The sequence below is a fragment of the Vulpes lagopus genome, chromosome 4 (genome assembly GCF_018345385.1).
Source record: "Vulpes lagopus strain Blue_001 chromosome 4, ASM1834538v1, whole genome shotgun sequence".
Lineage (NCBI taxonomy): Eukaryota > Metazoa > Chordata > Mammalia > Carnivora > Canidae > Vulpes > Vulpes lagopus.
Window position 1 is genome coordinate 35,980,832 of NC_054827.1, and position 24,363 is coordinate 36,005,194.

Below are 24,363 nucleotides of genomic sequence, written 5' to 3' on the forward strand. Positions count from 1 at the left end.
CTGCACATAGCCATTAATAGTTTTTTTTGAACTCACTTTTGCTGCTGTACATAAAATAAATGGAATGAGGTGAGAGTGGAACTGGGAGACCAGTGTGTAGGTGGTTTATAGTCTTTCAGGTGAGAGGCAGTGGTGGCTTGGACTGGAGTTGTGACTGATTTGGATAGAGGATGGATTCCTGATATACTTCAGTGAGGGAATCAGTAGGGTTTGTTTCTGGTTTAAATGCAGGGTTGAGGGTAATGGAGGACCTTGTGGGTATTGGTTTGAGTAGCTGAATAGATAGTGATACTGTTTACTAAGATGAGAACTGGAGGGAGAGTAGGACTGGAAGAAGGAAAAGATTGGGGAAGAAAACTCAAGAGGTCCTCTTTCCCCCTTTAAGATGTCTGTGAGGCACCTGAGTGTAGATGGCAAGTGCATTATAAGATATGTGGGCCTGTATGTTTATGAAGAGGTTGAGGTTGGAGATAAACCTAAACCTAAATTAAAGGAACCTCTTTAGGTGAAGGAACCTCTGAGGTCATCTAGACAAGGAGTGTAGAGAGAAGGAAGGAGCATCCAAGAAGCCACAGAATAATGCTGTGCCTTGGGTATAGCATCTAGGGGAGGAGCCATTTGGTTAATGATTTCTTCCTTCAGGAGACTAGGACCAGGATGCCAGCCCGAGGCTGCTGGGAGAGGGCTGCTGCTGCTGCTTGTCAGGCAAGGTTTGGATCTCAGGACCTTGAGATGAACTTGAGATGGCCTTGCTTGGGGTTCCTGAGCAAGAGGAGGTACAGAGAAGCAGAAGCTCTGCCATCTGGAAGCAGGTATGCATCCCAGGATACCCTCATCACATCACATCTTGTAAGCTACATTATTACTTGCATGTGACTCTTTTTGTTTCCCCTTTATAATCCCCAAGCCTTTACATAAGCTTTGTATAAGTATCCATCTGGTCTTTGCTCTGCTGTGGGAAATTAAACAAAAACTTGTGTGTCTACACTGATATTAAAAAGCTAAAGGAATGCTAATCTCCCAAGTCCAGCATGGTGAGGGCAGCCAGTAGCAGGAGTGCCTAAGGGGAAGGTAAGACTCTTGTTTGAGAGTTAGGAGTGTTTAACTGTAGGCTCTCCTTTCCAGAAGGATAGGCTCCTTCCATGACCAGGCTTGAAGGAGCTGGTCTTAATTTTTTTAAGGGATCTTTTCTTTAGAGTTTTTTCTCCACTTTGGATTATAAACTCCCGAAGACATATTTTAATTGTCTTTGTACCCTTGGTGTCCAGGAGATAGTCAGCACTCCATAAATATTAGTTTAATAGATGAATGGATATATATTAGGCATTAATATATGCACACCGTGGTTCTTAGAGTTTACAGTCCAGTTGCGGTGATCAGATTGGGTGCAGATTGTGGCACAGTGTCAAAAGCACTGTAGGTTACATAAAGGAGCTATGAAATGCTATTTAATCACAGAAGAGGGATAAATTACTTCTAGTGTGGGGCATCCAGCTTGGGACAGACTTCGTGGACGAGAAAACATATGGCTAGGCCTTGAGGGCTGGAGGGAATTTCCACAAATAGGATGAGTAAGAGATGAATACATGCCAAGAAGAGGGATCAGTGAGAACAAAGACATGGTGAGAAGGCATTCCGTTTCTTCAGTGCATGACCAGTAGTGAGGTTTGATGCAAGGGTAACATTCATGGATAGGAGGAAGAAGTGTCAAAGGTCAAAGCTAGAGAGGGGCTTGGAGCCCCCACTGCAGAGCCCTTAAAAGTGTCTTTCTCAGTGAGCAAAGCCTCTCTTGTCTTAGACCAAAATATTAATAATAATAATCCAATAGTTTTCAGGGAATCCTGATAGCTGAGATTGGCTTCTCACAATGGAAAAATTTCTCAGGGGTGACTGGGTGGCTCAATTGAGTGTCCGACTCCTGATCTTGACTCAGGTCATAATCCCAGGGTCCTGGGATCCAGCCCCACACTGGGCTCCTTGCTCAGCAGGAGTCAGGGCTCCTTGCTTCTCCCTCTTCTTCTGCCCTTCGGCCCCCACTCATGTACACATGCGTACTCTCTCTTTCTCAAATAAATGAATAAATCTTAAAAAAAAGAAAGAAAGAAAGAAAGAAAGAAAGAAAGAAAGAAAGAAAGAAAAAGAAAACTCAGCAGTGATTGCTGTTAAACACTAGGATGGTTCGTTAATGGCAGGTTTAGAAATCTTTTCCCAGAAATGTTTATGTATAAAATGGACTTGCCATTTTAGTCAGTGGTTTCCTGTGGCCCTTCTTAACACCATGACAAGGTACTATATGAGCTCCCAAATTCTATGATATATTTGATTAAATTAAAAAAATATTTGAGTGTTGAACTTGGTATGGCCCTTGGCATTGCTATGAATGAATTCATGCCACCTCTCCCTCCCCTGTGGCTCTCTTCCAGTGATCCCCATCTCAGCAAATGACACTTCCATCCATACAACTGTGCACATCAGAAACCTATGAATAATCCTGGATTCCTCATTCTTCCTTATTATTCACTTTCTAATTAATCCCCTTCATTCTACCTCCCAAACACCTCTGGAATTTGTCCACTGATTTCTCCAATCCTCTGTGCTGGTTGAAGTCACTAGCAACTCTGATGTGGATTACTGCAATAGTCTAAATGATCTGCCTGCCACCAAGCTTGGCTTTCTCCAATCCATCCCACATGCCTGGTCTTTATGAAATGTAAATTTGAAAGCATTTCACTGTCCTACTTAACATTTCTTCAGTAGGTCTCAGGGCCCAGGCTTATGAGAGAGGCAGGAGGCCAGACCAGATTGCTTAGATCTTCCTGTGTGCTTGAACTCCAGCCATGTTACTTACCTACTTACTTGACATTTGGCAGGTTGCTTAAACACTCACTGTAGTTTTCTCATCTATAAAAAGGGGATCATAACAGTAATTCATTTCAGGGTAGTTGGGAAGACTAAATGAATCTGGATCTTCCTCTCCTCTGTGAACCTTTAAATTTGGAATGCCACTAGACTCTCGTCCTCTTCTCCATGCTCATTCTCTTAGTCATCTCAGCTGGACTCATGGCTTTAATATCCATATCCTGATAACTCCCAAATGTACATCTCCAGTTCAGACCTCTCTCCTGAATCCTAGACTCATGTATATCCAGCTGCCTTCTCAACATGGCCATTCAATGGCTATCAGATATATTTAATTTAATATGACCAAGGCTGAACTCCTAATTTTTTTCATTCAAACTTTCTCTGCCCAAAATCATTTTTTCCCTAAGGATTTTATTTATTTATTCATGAGAGACACACAGAGAGAGGCAGAGACACAGGCAGAGGGAGAAACAGGCTCCCTGCAGAGAGCTCAATGCAGGACTCCATCCCCCGGCATCTCCCTGCATTCTTTCTCCAATCCTAGTTCGAGCCATATTTAATTCTCTTATCTCTAGAGCTTTCCACATGTAATCTTCTCTCTGTCCTTCTACCCTTTTATTGGAGGAATCTACATTCATCTCTCATAGGATGAGAGATGGCCTAACTCTAGGCCAGCCCCCTCCACCAGCAAACCACCCCTGACCCTGACACCCCCATATACTCCTTGCTCATCATGTTGCTTTGTAATTACTGCCTTCTCAATTGTCTTCTCCAGCTAGCCTTGGTGACAGTAGTACACACTATGCCTGTGATGGTAGTCATTGCAGCGTCTACAGCACCCAGCACAAGGATTGATACATAGGAGGCTCTCCGTAAATATTAATGCAGTGAATGAGAACGGCCCACAACAGTGATTGCATTTCTGCACCTTCAACACACATTGCTTAGTAACCATGTGCAATTGCATCTTGTGCTGCTTCTTAGGTAATAACAATCGCTAACGCTTTTCTAACTCAATCCTCACAACTCTGGGAAGTTGGTACTATTAGTGCCCTTACTTGAGAAGGGAGGAACTTGAAATTTAGAGAAGTTAAAATACTTTCTCAAGGTCACAGAGCTGGTAAGTGTTGGATCAGGATTAAAACCTAGGAAGTCAGGCACCAGAGCCCCTCAGTTTATAGGAAGACACATCATTCAGCCATTTTGATTTTGGATTTTCTCTTTTACTTACTTAAAAATTAGTCAAGTATCTGTCCTTAGCAAGTATGTCAAAGAACAATCCATATCACCTTCAATATACAATTATCACAGTCTTCTCTATGGAGGAGTTGCCACTTCTGCTTCCTTTCACCAAAGTGAAAAATAAAGCCCAAGCAGGGTGACAGCCTTGTGGTGTAGATTAACATTATTACCATTAACATCAACATGCTGTTTTATTGAACACATGAAATGTGCCAGGCACCTTCCATTCCTCGTCTTATTTAATAATTTTTAGTTTAACTAAAGGTGAACCTTGTTGTCTGACGTCTACTTCGTGACTCTCTGGATCACAATGATTTGAATCACTTAAAATATATTATCAAAGTCATTAGAACTCCCATGCAATTTGCAGAGTGACCTGCCTAAGTACCTCCTTTTCAGATCTGAGAACTGAGATTTTGAAAGGTTAAGTGCCTTGTCCAGGATCAGGCAGGTGGTGGCCTGGTTGGGGCTGGAAGAGGCCTCCTGAATCCAGGTCCAGAGCTCTCCATAAGACTCCACAGCCCTTTACTTCACCCGATGCACATAAACGAAAAGGCATCGTGGCTCTCTCTCTCTCTTTTTTTTTTTTTTCATCGTGTCTCTTTTTAAATGCATTTATCTAATGGAAAGGAGTCATTACTGCTCATGCTTTCTTACCCATGATTTCCTACTTGACAAATCCTGCCCTGGAAATCACACTTTTTAGCATCCCCATCTAGGTACCTTCCACGGTTATCTTTACGCAGGCAGCTGCAGCCGCCCCTTTATGACTGGGTGATTCAAGGCCAAGGGGCCCTCGGACTGGTCACGACAGCCAATCAGGGTGCGGAGCCACAGAGCTGCACCAATTGGAGATTACTGAAGCCTCAACAAGGGCCAATTGAGGGCTCGAAGCCAAGAAGACAGTGACTGGCAGACAGCTATCAATCAGAGGAGCGGATCATCGATGTCCAATCAGAGGTTTGTAAACCACGGTCGTGGGCGGTGCTGGCGTGAGGCCCAAGGGCCGGCCAATCAACGGGCGAGCAGCCGCCGGCGCGCGTGCGGGGGGCGGCCGAGGGGGCGGGGCCTGCCGGCGCGTCGGGACTGTGGGCGCTTCGAGGAGCGAGGCTGGGTGAGGAGGGCTGACGACCCTGGTCGGGGATGCGGGCAGAGCGTGCATGCACCCGGCCGGGGGCTGAGGGAGGCGGGCGGGGACGCGCGAGGGTCCGGGCCGGGGGCGCGCCGGGCAGGTCCAGAGTTAGGGGATGCGGTGAGATTCACCCTCCCGGCTACAGGATGCGGCGGGGAGAGCTGAGGGAGCGAGTACACGGCTGGGGAGGCGGCCGACGCCGTTCCGGGGGCTGAGGGAGGAGGGGACGTTGTTGCCATGGTAACGTACGTGTGCTGTCTGGCGACCTTGGTCACCGCCTGGACTTGCGCCCCCCTGAAATCCGCCCCCCGCCACCCCCGCCCTAAATGGCCTCCATCATCCTTCGCTCTTAGGCGGTTGAGGTGGACCAGCACAGAGATAACCGCCTTTAGCAGCCACCCCTCCTTCTCCCAGCCCAGTTACCCGCTCTTCCCCTCCCGCCGGCCGGCTGTCAGCGGGCAGAGGGATTAAGCTTGCCCTGGGGTCCTGGCGTTGCAGGCTTCTGCGGTGTGACCACCTGGGCCGGTTCGCCGCCAGCGCGGGGAGTGGCCAGAGCTGGGCTCCAGCGCGGCCGCCGCCTCCTGGGAGATGCCTAGAGAGCATCCCCCAGGGGGGTTGTTGTAGGGCACCCGGTGCAGAACCTTGTTCCTAACCAAGACCGAGGTGCCGGCTGGCCGTTGACCGGCTGTCCAATAGATTATAGTATAAAGAGAACTAAATGTAGTTTTACATTTTTCTAGTAACCACGTTTTTTTAAAAGGTTAATTTTAATATATTTCATTTAGCCTGATATATCAAAATATCAACGTTGAGTTAATGTTAATATTATATTATTGGTATCTAAAGTTCCTTCTTAAATATAAGACCTTCAGTGTGGTGTGTACTTACAGCACATTTCAGTTCAGACCAGACATATTTCAAGTGCTCAGTGATGGCCTTTAGCTAATGGCTACCGGTTGAGACTAAGCAACCATAAGCATTTCATGTATGTGCGAGTTGTGGCTAAATACTGGAAACTCATCAATATTCTTTGAAACTCTCTTCTGTGCAGGGAGCACAGCAATGAGGCAACAAAAAATGTTAAGGCCTGGTCTTTTTTCTCAAGGAACTTCCAGTCCAGTTGAGAACACAGACATCCAAAAATTAAGTCAAATTTTAAATGGTTAGAATTAAGGCAATAGTAAAGATAACCGGGCAGTAAATGATTTGCAGATAAGGTGGCTGATAATTATCCTTAGGAATTCTAGAGGGGGATACTTCAGGCTCTTACGTAGAGGAAGACTTGAGTCTGCTCTTGAAAGATAGGTATGGTATTTTGGCTGAGTGAAACTGACTGTACCTTCTTTTATTTTTAGGGTTGAAAATTGGCTGTCCTGAAGGTTTTCAGACCGAAAAAGACTTTCCTTTCTCACTGACAGTCTCCACCATGATTCATAGCCTTTTCTTGATCAACTCCTCTGGAGATATATTCCTGGAAAAACATTGGAAAAGTGTGGTCAGCCGATCTGTTTGTGACTACTTTTTTGAGGCGCAAGAGAGAGCTACTGAGGCAGAAAACGTACCTCCAGTTATCCCTACCCCTCACCACTATCTCCTAAGTGTTTACCGCCACAAGATCTTTTTTGTGGCCGTGATCCAGACAGAGGTCCCTCCTCTTTTTGTTATTGAGTTCCTTCACCGAGTAGTGGACACATTTCAGGTGTGTGAATTTGAGGAAGCTCGTACATGTAAACTGTATGTCTTTGTGATTCTTTTTTCTTTGTATTCAGCTTCAATTAAGGAACAGTTTAAAAAATCAAAACTGTGATTGCTCACTTCCTCTCCCATCTCATAAGATTCTTGTTTCTGTTTATTGAATTGGCTACATCTGAAATGGCAAATTGAATACCTTTGAACGTGTTGCATAAGAAAGCCACTCGGTATGATTGTATACAATCATTTTAGTTATATGGAGATTGGAGTTGCCCTATTTTTTGTTCATAAATCAGATGAATTTAGTTTTGGGGTGTTTTGTTTTCTTAGTGGACTTGATGCTAGCCATTGTCAACTACATTGCTTTGAGTTGCATGAAAAAGTGATGAGTGTGTAAAAATATGTATATTTTCAAGAGCTAGGCAAAAACTCAGTAATGCTTGTTTCACTCTGCTTGGCAGACGTAATCTCTGAACCCAAACTTCATTGTAGGTTTGGGTGCTTTTCCACACAGTGTGTCAGTACTAGTGATGAGCTCTTGTTGCAAACTAAGATAAGGTTGGAAATCTTCCGTTCCTGTAAGAATTTAAGTGACACATTTTACAAGACACAGTTTTCACTTTGAGTTTTTCTTTCAGGAATAGATTTGAAGATCTTGGGGAGCAGGGCATAAGGGAAGTGTAAGTAAGTTATACCAGGATGTCAGCACCATTTATATTATAGCACAGGGTTTTAGTCTGTCCAGACTGTGGATTCAAACAGTGGGGTCCCTCCCCCTAAAAGAATTGTTCAAATGCTAACTACTATGGTTATTTGCATAACTCAGACAATAAGTGAAAAGCAAGGGCCCTTTAGTTCAACCTCTGTGTTATGTGAGGTCTGGAATTGGTCATATGAATACAGAAATCGTGGAATCAAGAGATGATGACTCAGATATTATGATGAAATTAAAAAACAAGTCAAAGAGTCCTTTCATTTGCACTCATATCTGTATCACATGTCTAGAACAGCTTTCATCCCAAGAAAATTAAATATATTTTATAATTTTTTTCCCACAAATACTAGCTGGTGTATGATTCTGGGTTTCCAGTTCTCATGTGGCATACTAGTTCCTTCCCACAGTGAAAACTTGAGAATTATAAACCCGAGTATGTGGAAGAAGTAAAAGAAGAACCCAGTAGTTAGGACCTTAAACGTCTCTCATTGGGCCTCATTATGATTTCCACATATGATACTTTACCCCATTCTAAGATTAACAGCCCCTTTGGTGAAACCCAGCATTTGCTTCATACTGCTATAGCAATATTATGTAATTTATTACAAGACAGGAAGTGAGAAAAGTTGTTTAATCTGGTGGAAACCACAGAGGAATTTGGGATAATAGTAAAGTCGCTAGCTTGGAAGTCGGGCTTCAGAGCTTGTCATTTTTGAAGGATTTGTTAAAAGTAAATGGATATGCCCTGATTTTAATGTCTTTTCTCTCTGACTGCATTATTTTTTTAGTACTAGAATATGATGGAAGAGTTCCAGCTGTAGAATTGCAAACACTTTGCTATAGTAATTTGTCATACTTTCCAACTGCTCAGTTCACATTATGTCTGATTTATAAAATCTCGTGAGGTGTTTTGTTTATTTTTCAAAAGAAAAGCACTCTTGGGATGGAACTGTCTTGCTCCCCCTCCCCCTTAAATCCTCGTTTTTAAAGAAGAATTCTTGTTTTAGGAACACATTCCTGCCTCTTAAGTGTTCTTGGATATTGGAATGTCTCTGATAATTGCTATTATTTGTGTAATTTAGATCACATCTGGAGTCTGTTCAGTTTTGAATATTGTAATTTTAGGAGCATATTGGAAAACTAGAGCATGTTCAAAGAAATGGCAAGGTGGTAGAACTATCTAAAAACCATATACCACACCATCAACAGTGGAAGAATCAAACAATTTGGAAGAAAAACCATTGAAGTGAAAGCTTGTAGCTGTCTTCAAATAACTGTGGGGCTATTATGTAAATTTGTTCTGTAAGGCAGATCTAGGAAGCAAATTTCAATTTAGCAAAAGAAAAAACTTTCTAATAATCAGAGCATTCCATGAATAGAATGGGCTTTCTCAAAAGGGTGAATTTCCCTTCAGTGGATGAATTCAAGGAGGGTTGTATGACCATCTCCGAGGTCCTGTAAAAGATTTGACTGACCCTGCTAAAAGGGCACACCCAAAGACTACAAGCATCCCTTTCTTTTTATCGTGCATCACATTTTGCAAAGCACTTTATAGTTTACAAAGTACTTTCACACATACTATCACTTAATCAGTCATGCTTAGTTCTTATAACATCCCTGTGTGTCCAGTACTATTAAAGAAATCAAGGCCTGAATTAGTAAGACTTTTTCAGTGAATGACATTAAGGTTAACACCTAGGTCTTCTGATTTGCAATCCAGTGTTTTTTCCACAACTCAGATAATTTAGTATCTAAGCCTTTGTTAGTAAAAGCACAAAGCATTCTTAGAATTCTACCATTTTAGAGTAGAAATGATCCAAAGAGATTTTCTGATGTGCTAGTCATCTCCCTCATTTCATTTTATTTCCCTCTCAATCCTTATTTGCTGTATGAATGTCAAGGAATAACACAGCAGAAAGGGTTAAAAAGATTTTCAAGTCCAACGTGTATCATATCAAGTATTACTATTTTGCATACTTCTTTCAAATTCTTGTTCATAAGCACATATGATGGTCTAGATTCCATTTTGTATTCTATATATTTTGTCTAATTGAAGAAACTAACCCCCAGAAAGTTAAATGGCTTACTCTTAATTTGTAAAAGAAGTTAGTAATGACACTAGTACTATAAGCCAATATAGTGTTCTTTTTACCAAACTGGGCCACTTAAGAGAACCACAGTTATATTCCCTCATTGTAGAAGAATGTCCTAGAAGCACTGTGTAAACACATGGACAGGACTAGATCCTTATTCTCTAGGAAGATTCTTTCCCTTCATTACAGTCTCTGAATGATTTACATTATATATATTGTATTTTCATCAGGATTATTTTGGAGTCTGTTCAGAGCCAGTGATCAAAGATAATGTGGTTGTGGTTTATGAGGTACTGGAAGAGATGCTTGACAATGGTTTTCCATTGGCTACCGAATCAAACATCCTCAAAGAACTGATCAAGCCTCCCACTATCCTTCGAACGGTGGTCAACACAATAACAGGTATGGAAAAAGGGGAAACCCACAGAAAGCTGCCATCTTGGGTGTGGCTTCCTCCCGGGGTGTGCGTTGTTTTGAGTGCTTGTCTTTGGGGCTCTCTGATGTCCAGGTGTTTTAATTTTGCTCATTATAATCTTTGATTATGACTTGAAATATGTCTTTCTCACGTGGAAAATGCCCTGATTTCAATGACAGAATAAAGTGTGCGCCTTTATTTATTTTTAAAAAACTTTAAAGAAATTTTTATTTATTTGAGAGAGAAAGAGTGAGCAGGAGCTGGAGGAGGAGCAGAGGGAGAGGGAGAGGCAGACTCCCTACTGAGCAGGGAGCCAAACATGGAGCTTGATTCCAGGACTGTGAGAGCATGACCTGAACTGAAGGCAGATGCTTAACTAACTGAGCCACCCAGGTGCCCTAAGCATGCTTCTTTAAAAAGAGGGGGGATCCCTGGGTGGCGCAGCGGTTTGGCGCCTGCCTTTGGCCCAGGGCGCGATCCTGGAGACCCGGGATCGAATCCCACGTCAGGCTCCCGGTGCATGGAGCCTGCTTCTCCCTCCGCCTGTGTCTCTGCCTCTCTCTCTCTCTCTGTGACTATCATAAAAAATTAAAAAATAAATAAAAAAAATAAAATAAAAAGAGGGCTTTTTTTTTCTGATTATGGAAGAAACACTTGATTATTACAGAAATGTCAGAGATACAGAAAAGCACAAAGAACTTGAAAATAACTCTTAATCCCGCTTCAGTTTTGACATATATTTTATCTTTTCTAGACAGATAAATAATGATTAGATGCATGGAATTTTTTACAAACAACTCTTGCATATTTTTTAAAACTTTCATCAGTATTTTGTGAACATTATCCCATTATGATACATTTTCTTCTACATGACTTTTAATGACTTTATAATTTTCTCCTATATGGAATAGACCTTAAGTTATTTATTCAGTCCATGTTAATGATGTTTCTGATTTTTTTATTCCTTTAGATAACAAGGAATTTTTTTTAAGATTTTATTTCATTTATTTGTTTATGAGAGACAAGAGAGAGAGGCAGAGACATAGCAGAGGGAGAAGCAGGCTCCCCGCGAGATGCAGGACTCGATCCTAGGACTCCAGGATCACGTCCTGAACAGAAGGCAGATGCTCAACCACTGGCGTCCCAGATAACAAGGAATTAACATTCTATATTTAAGTCTTTGTGTACATGTGAGGTGATTTGTTTTCAGTACTATGAATGAAAGTGCTAGATCCAAGGGTGTACACATTTTAAGGACTTTAATGCATTGTGCCAATCTGATCTCCAAAAAATTTATACTTTCTGTAGTAGCAATTTCTATGTACCCTGGCCAACCCTATCGTTATTAATAATTTTTTCAAAGCTTTGGCAATTTAATAGGTTAGTTATATCTTATTTACACCTCATTTTTTATTATTAAGGAAGTTAAAACCCATTCTAGTGTTTATTGAGTGTTCTTCCTCTATTGCGAATTTACCTAGTTGTGTCCTTTGTCCAGTTTTTCTTTTGTTGTTGAAATGTTTTTCTTTTTTTTAATACTAATTTAAAAGAATTCCTTTTGGGGCACCTGGGTGGCTTATTCCGTTAAGTGTCCAGCTCCTGATCTCGGCTCTGATCTTGATCTCAGGGTTGTGGGTTTAAGCCCCGAGTTGGGCTCCATGCTGAGTGTGGGGAGCCTACTTAAAAGAAAAAAAAGAGAAAAAAAAAGAATTCCTTTCATTTAAGAACATTAAACTAATGTATGTATATGGGAAATATACATGGTAAAAAAAAAAAAAAAAGAAATATACATGGTAGTTTGTAGTTCTATATATTTTTGAATCCACTGTTATAAATATTTTCTCGGGCAGTCCAGGTGGCTCAGCGGTTTAGCACCGCCTTCCGCCCAGAGCATGATCCTGGGGACCCAGGATCGAGTCCCACGCCGGGCTCCCTGCATGGAGCCTGCTTCTCCCTCTGCCCGTGTCTCTGCCTCTCTCTCTCTCTATGTCTCTCATGAATAAATAAATAAAATCTTTTAAAAAATAAAAATAAATTATTTTCTCACAGTCGTTGTCATTTAATCATTGTCCATGGTGTGTTTGTTTAGCCACATTTAATTCTGATTTAGTTATATTAATCATTTTGCTTCATTGAGCTCTTACATCTTGGGTCTTGCTTAATATATAAACAAGGATTTGCATGGCATTTTGCAAAGTAATTGAAAAATACGGGGGGGGGGAAGGGGGGAGAAAAAAAAGAAAAATACTTTTAAAGAAGTATAAATATGCAGAATAGCTGGGTATATTTTGAAAAAGAGTTACAAAGCTGTTGGACAGATTTGCCTTGTTAAATATAAAGCTGTATTATACATGTAGTATAGGAAGTAAAAACTCATAGATAAGTTATAAAAGCCAAGGCAGTTTTGAAAATAAATATTTTTTTAAAAAGAACAAGAGCAGAAGAGAAAAATGTGTCATATAAGATACATTTTAATAAGTTTTGGTAATTTTAAAAACATAGTATTGACCCAGTAATAGACAAATAGATGATTCTGATAAGGGATAAGGTAGTTCAGAAATGGACCCTTGATTTTGTAGAAATTTGGTATATACAGATGTCATGTATCTTAGTGTGGGCCAGGAGCAAATTGTTAAATATATTGTATTAGGACAGTCAGCTTTGATTTAGAACAAAATGAAGTCCCCTATTCATTCTGTACACAAAATAAATTCCAGCAAGGTCAAAGAGTTAAATACAAACCTTGTAATTGTTAGAAGAAAACCTAGGGGAATGTCTTTTTGATCTCAGAGAAGGGTCTTCTTTTTTAAAATGTGTATTTTCTTCTAATTCTTTTATGGTTTTACTTTTGGACTTAATTCTTGAATCCATTTGGGAATATCTTGGTTTACAATATGAAGTAAGGCTCCATGTTCATTTTTCCAAAATTACCTACCAGTTTTCCTAGTGCCATTTACTAGGGCATTTAAGATTACTAAAGTAACCTTTTTCCCTGATTTAAAGTGATATTTTTGTGTTTTACTAAATCACTGTGGATTCTTTGTCTGTTTTTAGACTTCCTGTTTTATCTGCTTTAATTATTATAGCTTGATGACATGTTTTTATTTTTATTTTTATTTTTTATTTTTTTGATGACATGTTTTTAAAATGGTGCCTCATTTTAAGAAAACACATTTGTTGGGTTTTTCAATATTCTGGATTCATTTAACTCTTAAACATTTTGTTAGTGCCTGAATCATTTACGAATACTATGTAGTCATTTTTCTGAATCTCTCTTAAATCTAGAAAAAGGTACCTGAGAGTCACTTTTGAAAAGTTGAAATGTTTTGCAAACATGCTGAATATATGTGTGTGTTTAACGTTTCTTTCTTTAGATTAAAAAGATCCAGGTTGCAAGAAAAGGAAATAGATTTTAAATTAGTTGTAATATTTCAGAATTTCAGCATAGAACTTTTGGATTAAAAAAGTTTTTGATGCTTGTGGGAGGGAAAAACAAGGAGTTGATTTACAACTCTTAATAGACAGGGAAAGACCTAATTTGTATTCTTTTTCTAAGATTCAGTATAGTAGTAGTAAAATGTGTACATTTTAATACCTAGAAGAAATGCACTTAAAAGCCTACCTTAAACTAGAATATCGTTTTTACCCATGAAAATTTTATATTAATATGTAGCTCACTATCCCTACTGAAAGCCAGTACATTATTTAAGCTACAGCTATTGTGAAATTTGAGAGACCCAAGTTCAAGTTTCTTTCAAAACCAAAATATGATATCTATTTCTCAGGTAACTTTTTAACCTTTATTCTGCTCAAATAAGCAGACTAGATGGCGACAAGTTTTTAGAATAGACTGGTTATCCAGATAGAAGTTGAGAAAACACTTATCTTTCTTTTTTTTTTTTTTTTAAATCCACCAATTGAGTGCATGAGTAGTGGGAGCATAGAACTTCTAGGGAAGTGTTCTATGACTATTATATAATTGGTTACATTTAATTAAATTGGAATTAAATTACAGTCAAATTCATTATTGTAGGAAGCACCAATGTGGGTGACCAGCTTCCTACTGGACAGCTCTCAGTGGTGCCCTGGCGACGGACTGGGGTAAAGTACACCAACAATGAGGCCTATTTTGATGTGATCGAAGAGATTGATGCCATCATTGATAAATCAGGTAGGTGCTTTTATTTATTTATTTTTCCTAAATATTTATTTATTTATTCATGAGAGAAAGAGAGAGGCAGAGACACAGGCAGAGGGAGAAGCAGGCTCCATGCAGGGAGCCTGATGCGGGACTTGATCCCGGGACTCCAGGATCACGCCCTGAGCCAGTGGCAGGTGCTAAACTGCCGAGCCACCCAGGGATCCCCAGGTAGGTGCTTTTAAACTGTTTTCAGAACTAGAAAGACAGTTTCTCCTTCATATACTTGGTAGTATCAGAATTATCTCTTATTCAAGATCATTTTAATTTAGTACCTACTTTGTATCAGGTACTGTGCTAGGTACTGGGAATACACTTAAATATTAATATGCAGATGACATGATCATATATACAGGAATGCCTAAAGACAGTAACAGTAAAAAACTGTTAGAACTATAAACAAATTTCATAAAGTTGCAAGACACATAATCAATATATTAAAAACTATATAAACACAATCAATATATAAAAAACTATAAAAAGGGATCCCCGGGTGGCTCAGTGGCTTAGCACTGCCTTCAGCCCAGGGCATGATCCTGGGGTCCCGGGATCGAGTCCCACGTCAGGCTCCCTGCATGGAGCCTGCTTCTCCCTCTGCCTGCATTTCTGCCTCTCTTGCTCTCTCTCTGTGTGTCTCACGCATAAATAAAATCTTTTAAATAAATAAATAAATAAATAAATAAATAAATAAAAGAAAATTATTAAAAACTTCCTTTTTTTCCTTTTTAAGATTTTGTTTACTTATTCATGAGAGACACAGAGAGACAGGCAGAGACATAGGCAGAGGGAGAAGCAGGCTTCCTACTGATAAGGGAATCCATCGTGGGGCTCGAAACCAGGACTTTGGGATCAAGACCTGGGCTGAAGGCAGACACTTAACTGACTGAGCCACCCAGGCACCCCAAACTAAAAAGTTTCTGCGCAAAAACAGTCAACAGAGTGAAAAAAGCAACCTGTGGGAAAAACTCAAGGAGACCGTGTTAACCTGCAGAAGGATGAAACTGGATCATTTCTTCACACCATACACAAAAATAGACTCAAATTGGATGAAAGACCTAAATATAAGACAGGAATCCATCAAAATCCTAGAGAACACAGGCAGCAAGCTCTTTGACCTTGGCCACAGCAACTTCTTATTAGATGTGTCTCCAAAGGCAATGAAAACAAAGGCAAAAATGAACTATTGGGACTTCAAGATAAAAATCTTTTGCACAGCAAAGGAAACACTCAACAAAACTAAAAGACATCCTACAGAATGGGAGAAAATACTTGCAAATGACGTATCAGATAAAAGGCTAGTATCCAAAAATCCTTAAAAAACTTAAACTCAACACCCAAAGAATAAATAATCCAATCAAGAAATGGGCAGAAGACAGGAGCAGACATTTCTCCAAGGAAGACATACAAATGGCCAACAGACACATGAAAAATGCTCCATGTCACTCAGTATCAATGAAATACAAATCAAAACCACAATGAGATGCCACCTCACACCAGTCAGAATGGCTAAAATGAATAACTCAGGAAACAACAGATATTGGCAAGGATGTGGAGAAAGGGGAACCCTCATACACTTTTGGTGGGAATGCAAATTGGTGCAGCCACTCTGGAAAACAGTATGGAGGTTCCTCAAAAAGCTGAAAATAGAGCTACTCTGTGACCCAGCAATTGCACTACTGGGTATTTACTGCAAAAATACAAAGGTAGTGATCTAAAGGGGCACCTACTCCCCAATGTTTATAACAGCAATGTTCACAATAGCCAAACTATGGAAAGAGTGCAGATGTCCATTGACAGATGAATGGATAAAGAAGATGTGGTGTATATATACAATGGAATACTACTCAGCCATCAAAAAATGAAATCCTTCCATTTGCAATGATGTGGGTGGAACTAGAAGCTATCATGCAAAGCAAAATAAGTCTGTCAGATAAAGACAATTATCATATGATCTCAGTCATATGTGGAATTTAAGAAACAAAACAGGATCATAGGGGAAGGGAAGGAAAAATAAAACAAGATGAAATCAGAGAGACAAACCGTAAGAGACTCTTAATCATAGGAAACAAATTGAGGGTCGCTGGAGGGGAGCGGTGAGGAGATGGAGTAATTAGGTGTTGAGTGTTAAGAAGAGCACATGATGTAATGAGCACTGGGTGTTATACAAGACGAATGAGTCACTGACTTCTGCCTCTGAAACCAATAATACATTATATGTTAATTAATTGAATTTAAGTAAATTTAAAAAAACCAGACCCTGTTGAGTGAAATACAAGAGAAGTTCAGAATTGTGAAAAGGTACAGCACTTAAAAGCCATGCAAAGAAACAGAAACCTGCAGAAAGCACTGAGGAAGAGGAGCTAGAAAAACAAAACAGGGTGAGGTTAAGAGAAAGGAAGGAGTGGTCAATAATGACAAGCCACTGAGAGCTCCTTTAAGATAAAGACCAAAAGTGTCCATTCGATCATTGGCAAAGCTCATCGGTCACATTAGGGAGAGCAGTTTCTACTCTGAAGTTTTCTGAATCACTGGTTATGATGATAATCCTGTTTGATTCCAGTACTAGATAGAAAACTTTTAGGGTAATAACTCTCTTATTAATCTTTTATCCCCATTGCTTCATCATAGCATCTCATCCTTGACATACGGTTGATAAATGTTTGGAAAGATGGACAAAGGCATTGGGTAGACGAATTGTGTAGATGGACAGAGGAAAGAAAAAAAGGGAGGGAAGGTGGGAGGGGGAAGACAAAAGCTAAGAAAAGTTGAGAAGGAAAAGAAAGTCAAAGAAGGTGGTAGGGAGCAAATAAGTTGTTCATGGAGCACAGAGATGTGTTGAATAACCTCTTACCTTCTTTTGGTATTGCTCCTCTCTCAGGTTCCACAATTACTGCCGAGATCCAGGGGGTCATTGATGCCTGTGTCAAGCTGACTGGAATGCCAGACCTTACACTTTCCTTCATGGTAAAATCCTGAGCCACAGGTTCAAATCTCGGGATGGCAGATTAACTGCTTCTGGATAGACAGTGGTGAGAATGGAATGGAACAGTAAGAAATAATTAAGGACAGGGACGCCTGGATGGCTCACTCAGTTAAGCGTCCAGCTCTTTATCTCAGCTCAGGTCTTGATCTCAAGAGTAGTTAGTTCCAGTCCCGCTTTGGGCTCCACGCTGGGCATGGAGCCTACTTAAAAGAAAAAAGAAAAAGAATTAAGGACAGCCACAAAGCTTGTATCAGTCTTGAATTTTCTAAGTAGCTACAGAATTTGTGTGTGTATGTGTGTGTGTTTGAATAAAAACAGCATCTGAGAATGGATAAAGATGTGGTTTATGTATACAATGGAATATTACTCAGCCATTAGAAACGACAAATACCCACCATTTGCTTCAACGTGGATGGAACTGGAGGGTATAATGCTGAGTGAAGTAAGTCAATTGGAGAAGGACAAACATTATATGTTCTCATTCATTTGGGGAATATAAATAATAGTGAAAGGGAATATAAGGGAAGGGAGAAGAAATGTGTGGGAAATATCATAAAGGGAGACAGAACATAAAGACTCCTAACTCTGGGAGACAAACTAGGGGTGGTGGAAGGGGAGGAGGGCGGGGGATGGGGGTGAATGGGTGACGGGCACTGAGGGGGGCACTTGACGGGATGAGCACTGGGTGTTATTCTGTATGTTGGCAAATTGAACACCAATAAAAAATAAATTTATTATAAAAACAAAACAGCATCTGAATGACTTTCCCAAAAGAAATGTGGGTGTTTAATTCCTACTTCCTGCTTCTCCTTGCCTGATGAGTACAGAATCCTCGGCTGTTGGATGATGTCAGCTTCCATCCTTGTGTTCGTTTCAAGCGCTGGGAATCTGAGCGTATCCTCTCCTTCATCCCTCCTGATGGAAACTTCCGCCTGCTCTCTTACCATGTCAGTGCACAGAAGTAAGCGGCCCTTATAATTAAGAATAGAATCTGTGTCTATGTGTATATGTGGAAACAGTATCCGTAGTGATTAAGGACTCAGGCTCTAGTTACCTGGGTTCAAATTCCAGCTTCTGTACTTACTAATTGGGTAACCTCAGGTGAGTTATTTAACCTTTCTGTGTCTGTTTTCTTATCTGTAAGTGGAAAACAAAAAATGGACCTTGTTTGAAGATTAAACAATCTAAATAGTGCTTAACACAAAGTTGGTACTCATTAAGTTTGCTGCTGTTTTTGTTGTTGGTATATGTCTAAACAAGAACACTTTTTTTCTCAGATTGGAACCTGAGTATACCTGTATTCTATCCTCCTGACTCAAAAGAGCATTAAACTATGCTATGATGCTATGAAAAACTCTAAAAGGCAGTCCAGTCATCTTTGGTCTTGAACATTCTCTTTAATACTTTGTGCAGGGACTTTAGAAGCCCTTGGTAGAAGGTGTGTAATAGAAGGTATACAGACTGGAGAGAGCCATGATAGCTCCAAGCACCAATATTTTCCTGTGTGATTTGTAATAAATAATTTAGGACAGTATCTGTGTGTTTGAGAACAAAGGCTCTGGGCTCAGACTGCCCACATTTGAACCCCGTCTTCAGTACTTATGATCTATGACCTTGGGCAAATTGCTTCATCTTAGTGAAGTATAAGGACATCATTATTTATGTATAAAATCAGGACAGTAGCAGTACATACTTCATACTTATTGGGAGGATTAAACAAGATAATGGAGATAAAATATTTAGCATAGCACTGGCATATGAGAGTGTTTAATACATGTTAAGAACTATTACTGAAAAAAAAAAAAGAACTATTACTGCTTTGGTATTACTCTGTGATTTTTCTGTTTCTTGTTCTGTCTCACAACCTATCCTACCTCCCAGGGTTTTTGTGAGGATCAGAGGAAGTCAAGTAAAAGCACTCCCATGTCGTGTGAATAGTACTCTCTCAAGTACAAATAATTACTGGTCACATGTCATAAAGTAAAACACAGAAATACAGTGACTCCTAATTTTTATCTCTAATGCCTTTCTCATAGGCTTAGTATACCTTTGATTTTTGTTAATATTGTTCAGAGTCATTAGAAGTTAGTTGACTTACTAGACAGCATCTTAGTTTTATAAAAAAAAAAATGAAAGATTACTGGTGTTTTTTCCTGTGCTTATTTTTTAATATAAGGAATAAATTAGGTAAGGAAGGAAAAGCTGTCAGTGGTGGGGGCGGGGGGATGCTTATTATAAAAGGAGAAATGTTGCCATTTTTCCAGTGTAGTAATGAAATGGTGTTTCTGTCTCTACTCCAGCCTGGTGGCAATTCCAGTGTACGTTAAACATAACATCAGTTTCCGGGACAGTAGCTCACTTGGACGCTTTGAAATAACAGTAGGACCGAAGCAGACTATGGGAAAGACCATAGAGGGAGTGATCGTCACCAGCCAGATGCCCAAAGGAGTCCTAAATATGAGCCTCACACCATCACAGGGGACACACACATTTGACCCAGTTACCAAGGTAGGAGGAGAACACACAGGAGGTTTTGAATTGCCGATGTTAAATAGAATTATTTCTGTGGGAGCTCTCCATGTAGACTTTACACCTTATTGAAAAGAACTTAATCAAAGGGACATCTTTTTCTCCTTGAGATAACTTGTGGTGACAAATAGTTTTCTCTATTGAAAACCATTGTAGGGATGCCTGGGTGGCTCACGGTTGAGCATTTGCCTTTGGCTCAGGGAGTGATCCTGGGGTTCTGGGATCGAGTCCCATATGGGGCTCCTTGAATGGAACCTGCTTCTCCCTCTGCCTATGTCTCTGCCTCTCTCTGTCTCTCTCATGAATAAATAAATAAAAACCTTTAAAAAAAAAAAGAAAAGAAAACCACTTTAGAGGCAGCTGGTAATACTATGAACAGATGCCCTGAGGTTAGAACTCAGCCACCTCAGATGAAGGGTTCCACTGTGACTGCTTTGTTTTTCTTTGAAGATGCTGTCATGGGATGTAGGAAAAATAAATCCCCAAAAGCTGCCAAGTTTGAAGGGGACCATGAGTCTTCAGGCTGGAGCTTCCAAACCTGATGAGAACCCCACAATTAACCTGCACTTTAAGATACAGCAGCTGGCCATTTCCGGTGAGTGACTTACAACCTCAGTGGCTTCATGGGAACAGAAGTAGGACACAGATCTCAGAAACTCTTGTACTGCCTCCCTATTTATGGAGTTTGGTTTCATTACCTGATAGGTAACCTTGAGTAAAATCTCCTCTAGCATTTGTGGGGAACGTTCATCATCCTTACTTTGAAGGTGGCCAAAGTGATCTGACTGCACATATCTAAGACACAGTTAAGAAGGAAACAGTGGGGATCCCTGGGTGGCTCAGCGGTTTGGTGCCTGCCTTTGGCCCAGAGCATGATCCTGGAGACCCAGGATCAAGTCCCACATTGGGCTCCCTGCATGGAGCCTGCTTCTCCCTTTGCCTGTGTCTCTGCCTCTCTCTCTCTCTGCCACTCATGAATAAATAAATAAAATCTTTAAAAAAAAAAAAAGAAGGAAACAATGTGTGTAGACAGAGTGTTGATAAGCAGGTGTGTAGTCATCCCGGGCTTGTCACTTTGGAGTTCCCAGGGTTTTCAGGATGGGAAGCTTTCTGCGTTCTCAGCTAGTGACTGAGAAGAATAGTTTCCCCTCCTTTCCCCCAGATTCAGAAGGACTTTCATATTTGCTTTTATTACTATGTGGAACCCACGTCAGCCCGCTGCAGTCTGCACCTGTCTCAGGATGATGGTGATGATAGTTAACTGCCTACGGGGAAGTTACTATGCACCAGGGACTGTTTTAAGCTCATTTCATCTATTTTATTCTTTAATCTTTAGAGCAATTGTGTGAAGTAGGTAGGAGATGACTTCAGCTTCATATGAGGCTCCTATTTTTCTTTACCAACAGAACTTGTCTACGTGGTTAGCATTCATTTAAATTATAAACTCTTTCATCTTTAAACGCTTCACAAATTTTAAAGCCCTATGTAGTATAAAATGTATTTTGCTTAGTATTGAGAATGCTTAGGCAGCATTCATTTATTAATTCATTCATTAAGTTATATTTTATATCATTATTCATTAATTTTATTATTGTTAAATCATGTATTCCATCTAATAACTTGAGAAAAACATAGAGGAGTCTTATTTTTCTTTTATCCTTATTTCAGTCCCTGTGTGACTTTTCTGCCCTTGCCACCTTATAAAAAGGTCTTCCAAGTCTTCCAGTAGGATACCTTTTTGTTGGAGCAGTTTTTATTAGTGTATGGACCAAGAGCAAAAAATCTGTGAGCTTCAGAAAAGTGAAATAAATCAGGGACAATTACTATTGCTTTTCTGGGTCATTGTTACTCTCTCTTTCCCACCAATCCCTCTGAATTAAAACAAATTTAACCAGACGTCCCACATGCTTCTTTTGAACAATGCTTATGTGTTCCTTCCTTCCAGGACTCAAGGTGAATCGTCTGGATATGTATGGAGAAAAGTACAAACCCTTTAAGGGCATAAAATACATGACAAAAGCTGGAAAGTTCCAAGTTCGAACCTGAAGGGAGAGTTTTGCAAAAAGAACAGTCACGGACCCTTTTCCCTTTCTTACTTGTCTAAAAGTAAAAAATATCATCCTGTCTCCTAGGTCAGTACCCCTTTCTGGACCCACCCGCTCCCTTTTTTCCTTAGCTTTCAGTGCGTGGAGCTAATCAAGGGAGAGAAGGGTCGCCAGGGAGAACCAGCCAGAACTGGAACACAGCACCAACTCCGTCCTGAGAGAAGAAATGTGTGGCGGAGGGCAGAGACACTTGATGCCATATTTAACAGTTTTTAACCTGGTCACCATAGAAAAAGACTGGCCTTTGTTACTTGCTTGGCTTTAATTATCTAAAGCCAACGAACGACTTTTTGTTTTCTAAGGTAGAAAGAAATATTAGAAAGATGAGAAAGAAGGAAAGAAAGCTTGGAAGAAAATGAATGCTAGTCAAGGAAAGGCCAGTCAAGGATCTGATATATGAAGGAGAAGAAAGGAAACAGTGTTGAAGAAGTTTGAGGACACAGGCTCAAGTAAAAGGGGCAGGAAAGGCAATCAGGCCCCACATGGAGGATTGGAAGGAAAAGAGTGGAGTTGGTTTCTTTCTGATCCCTTTACTTTGATATATGTAAAATCATTAGTATTTCTAGAAGTGAACTGGAAACTTCTTAAATTTGAGTCCAGTAATGACACAGAAAACCCCAGTAGAGTCAGATTTTCCCTTGAAGACTGTGACGATATCCAATCAGTGTTCAGATACTAACTACTGTTGGCCGTTGGCACTTGGTCTGTCATCTCCAATGAGAAGGTGACCTTCCCTCTTCCTGGTGGAGGTTGCCTGAAATGCCCCTTTCCCTAACCCAAAACAATTTACTCACTTTACATTACAGAATTCAGCCTTTTTCCTGTTACCCAAGGACAGTTTCAGAAAAACCAGTCCCATAATCGTAGGACAGCCAGATTTTGTGTCACAGTGTTGGAGTGTAGATGGCCAATTCATTCTTCATGAAGTGCATCATAGCTGTAGCCCAGCGACTCCTTATTTATACTTCTCAGAGCCAGACAAGTGCTGGAGTATAAGCCTTGCTCTCTAATGCTTTCCATCAGTCACTCTGAGTAAAGAGAAAGCTTACTTTATGAGTAAAATGTAAAGGGCGTGGTTAATCCTGGAAGCTGCTCAGTAAAGTTATTTCCTTGGAGTCTCCTGTACTTGACTCTATAATAGATCTATTAATAATATAGATCTACCAATCCATCTTTGTTTCGAGGCAAAAAACCAACAACCCTGAACCTTTGAATAAAACTGATGTTAAAGATGATGGGCCATGTTGATCTTGTGTAACCCAGTTACACAGAAACATGGTAGCTGAGGGGGTACCTCAGACTTTCCCAATGGGTAATTTTTATTCTAGTTCAATATGCCTATTACCATTTAAATATTTATATAAAAGACAGGTTTTTAAAATTATTATTATAGCTTAAGGAGTGGTATTATGCTCTGATTCATGCATGGAGAAAAATGAAGACCTGTACTCTCCAAACCCTGTAATTTTTCCCTAAAGCCCTGTTTCCAAATACTTAAGCAATTTTGTTTTGCTAGTCTTATCTCCCTACTTCCTGGACTTGTTTTTGCTGCAGAGTAATGCTGCTTTATGGTTTTCCTCTGGGATAAATTGTGTTGTATACAAACAGGTGTGTTTCATACTCCCATCACTCCAGAATTTGTCCTGAATTACTATGTCCTATATACACACCTGACATAGTAGGGGAAACAGCTCTGCCTAGGAATCCAGAATACTTGGAATTACTTCTCCTGTGGGCTCTGAAGGATTTAAGGTTTCCTAGGTGATAGGAAACAACCAGTCTTGGTCCCTGGATATTTTTAGGTTATAAATCCAGCTGTTCTATTACCTCTCAGACAGCTCATCCTAATTTCAAGGGAAGAATTTGACGAAAAATCAAGTATCTAGGGTAGAGGACCTATGAGCCTTAGCATGTGAAGTAATATATCACCTGTGTAGCAGACCTCTGGAGCCCAGTGGAGCATCACCACGACCACTCAGCCACATTTTAGCGTAAGTAGTGCAGGGTGTCCTGGTTCAGCTGTTCAATTCCATATGTGGTTAACGTGTGGAAGTATCTCCTGTGTTTAAATCGTAATAAAGTTGAGTTTTACCAGTCCTCTATGTCCTAAGTGTTTTGTTACCAGGACTAGCAGTAGTGCTAGGTAGAAGCAGTAAGAAATAAAACAATTCAGGATGATACTACTTCTGTCTTTTCAACCAGTAGACCTGAAGCCATGTGTATAATGTGATTCTTGTTACCTCTGGAATTAGGGGATGTTGGTATTAATGTCTTTTTAAGGTGGTAAGAACAAAGGTGAAGATGAGTCATTTTCCCCCAGTGTGGAAAAAATGAAGCCATTAAAGCTTCCCAGTGGCTGTTCTAGTGCTTTCCCCACTCTTGATCTTGGGTTGGTCA

At 40.2% G+C, this 24,363-nt stretch overlaps 1 protein-coding gene across 2 annotated transcripts; it reads left to right on the top strand.

The window, feature by feature from the left end:
* Nucleotides 1-704: 704 nt before the first annotated feature.
* On the top strand, nucleotides 705-24,063 carry AP3M2 (adaptor related protein complex 3 subunit mu 2). Of its 2 annotated transcripts, XM_041750992.1 has the most exons (10): nucleotides 705-812; nucleotides 4,851-5,064; nucleotides 6,592-6,935; nucleotides 9,967-10,138; nucleotides 14,185-14,322; nucleotides 17,228-17,313; nucleotides 18,160-18,293; nucleotides 19,633-19,840; nucleotides 20,312-20,456; nucleotides 21,807-24,063. In XM_041750992.1, the coding sequence occupies exons 3-10, from the start codon at nucleotides 6,663-6,665 to the stop codon at nucleotides 21,905-21,907; spliced, it is 1,257 nt and encodes a 418-aa protein (XP_041606926.1). In that variant the 5' UTR covers nucleotides 705-812; nucleotides 4,851-5,064; nucleotides 6,592-6,662; the 3' UTR covers nucleotides 21,908-24,063. The 2 variants fall into 2 exon arrangements, with proteins under 2 accessions (XP_041606926.1, XP_041606927.1); XM_041750993.1 differs by lacking the exons at nucleotides 705-812; nucleotides 4,851-5,064 and adding an exon at nucleotides 5,169-5,218.
* The last annotated feature ends 300 nt before the right edge of the window (nucleotides 24,064-24,363 follow it).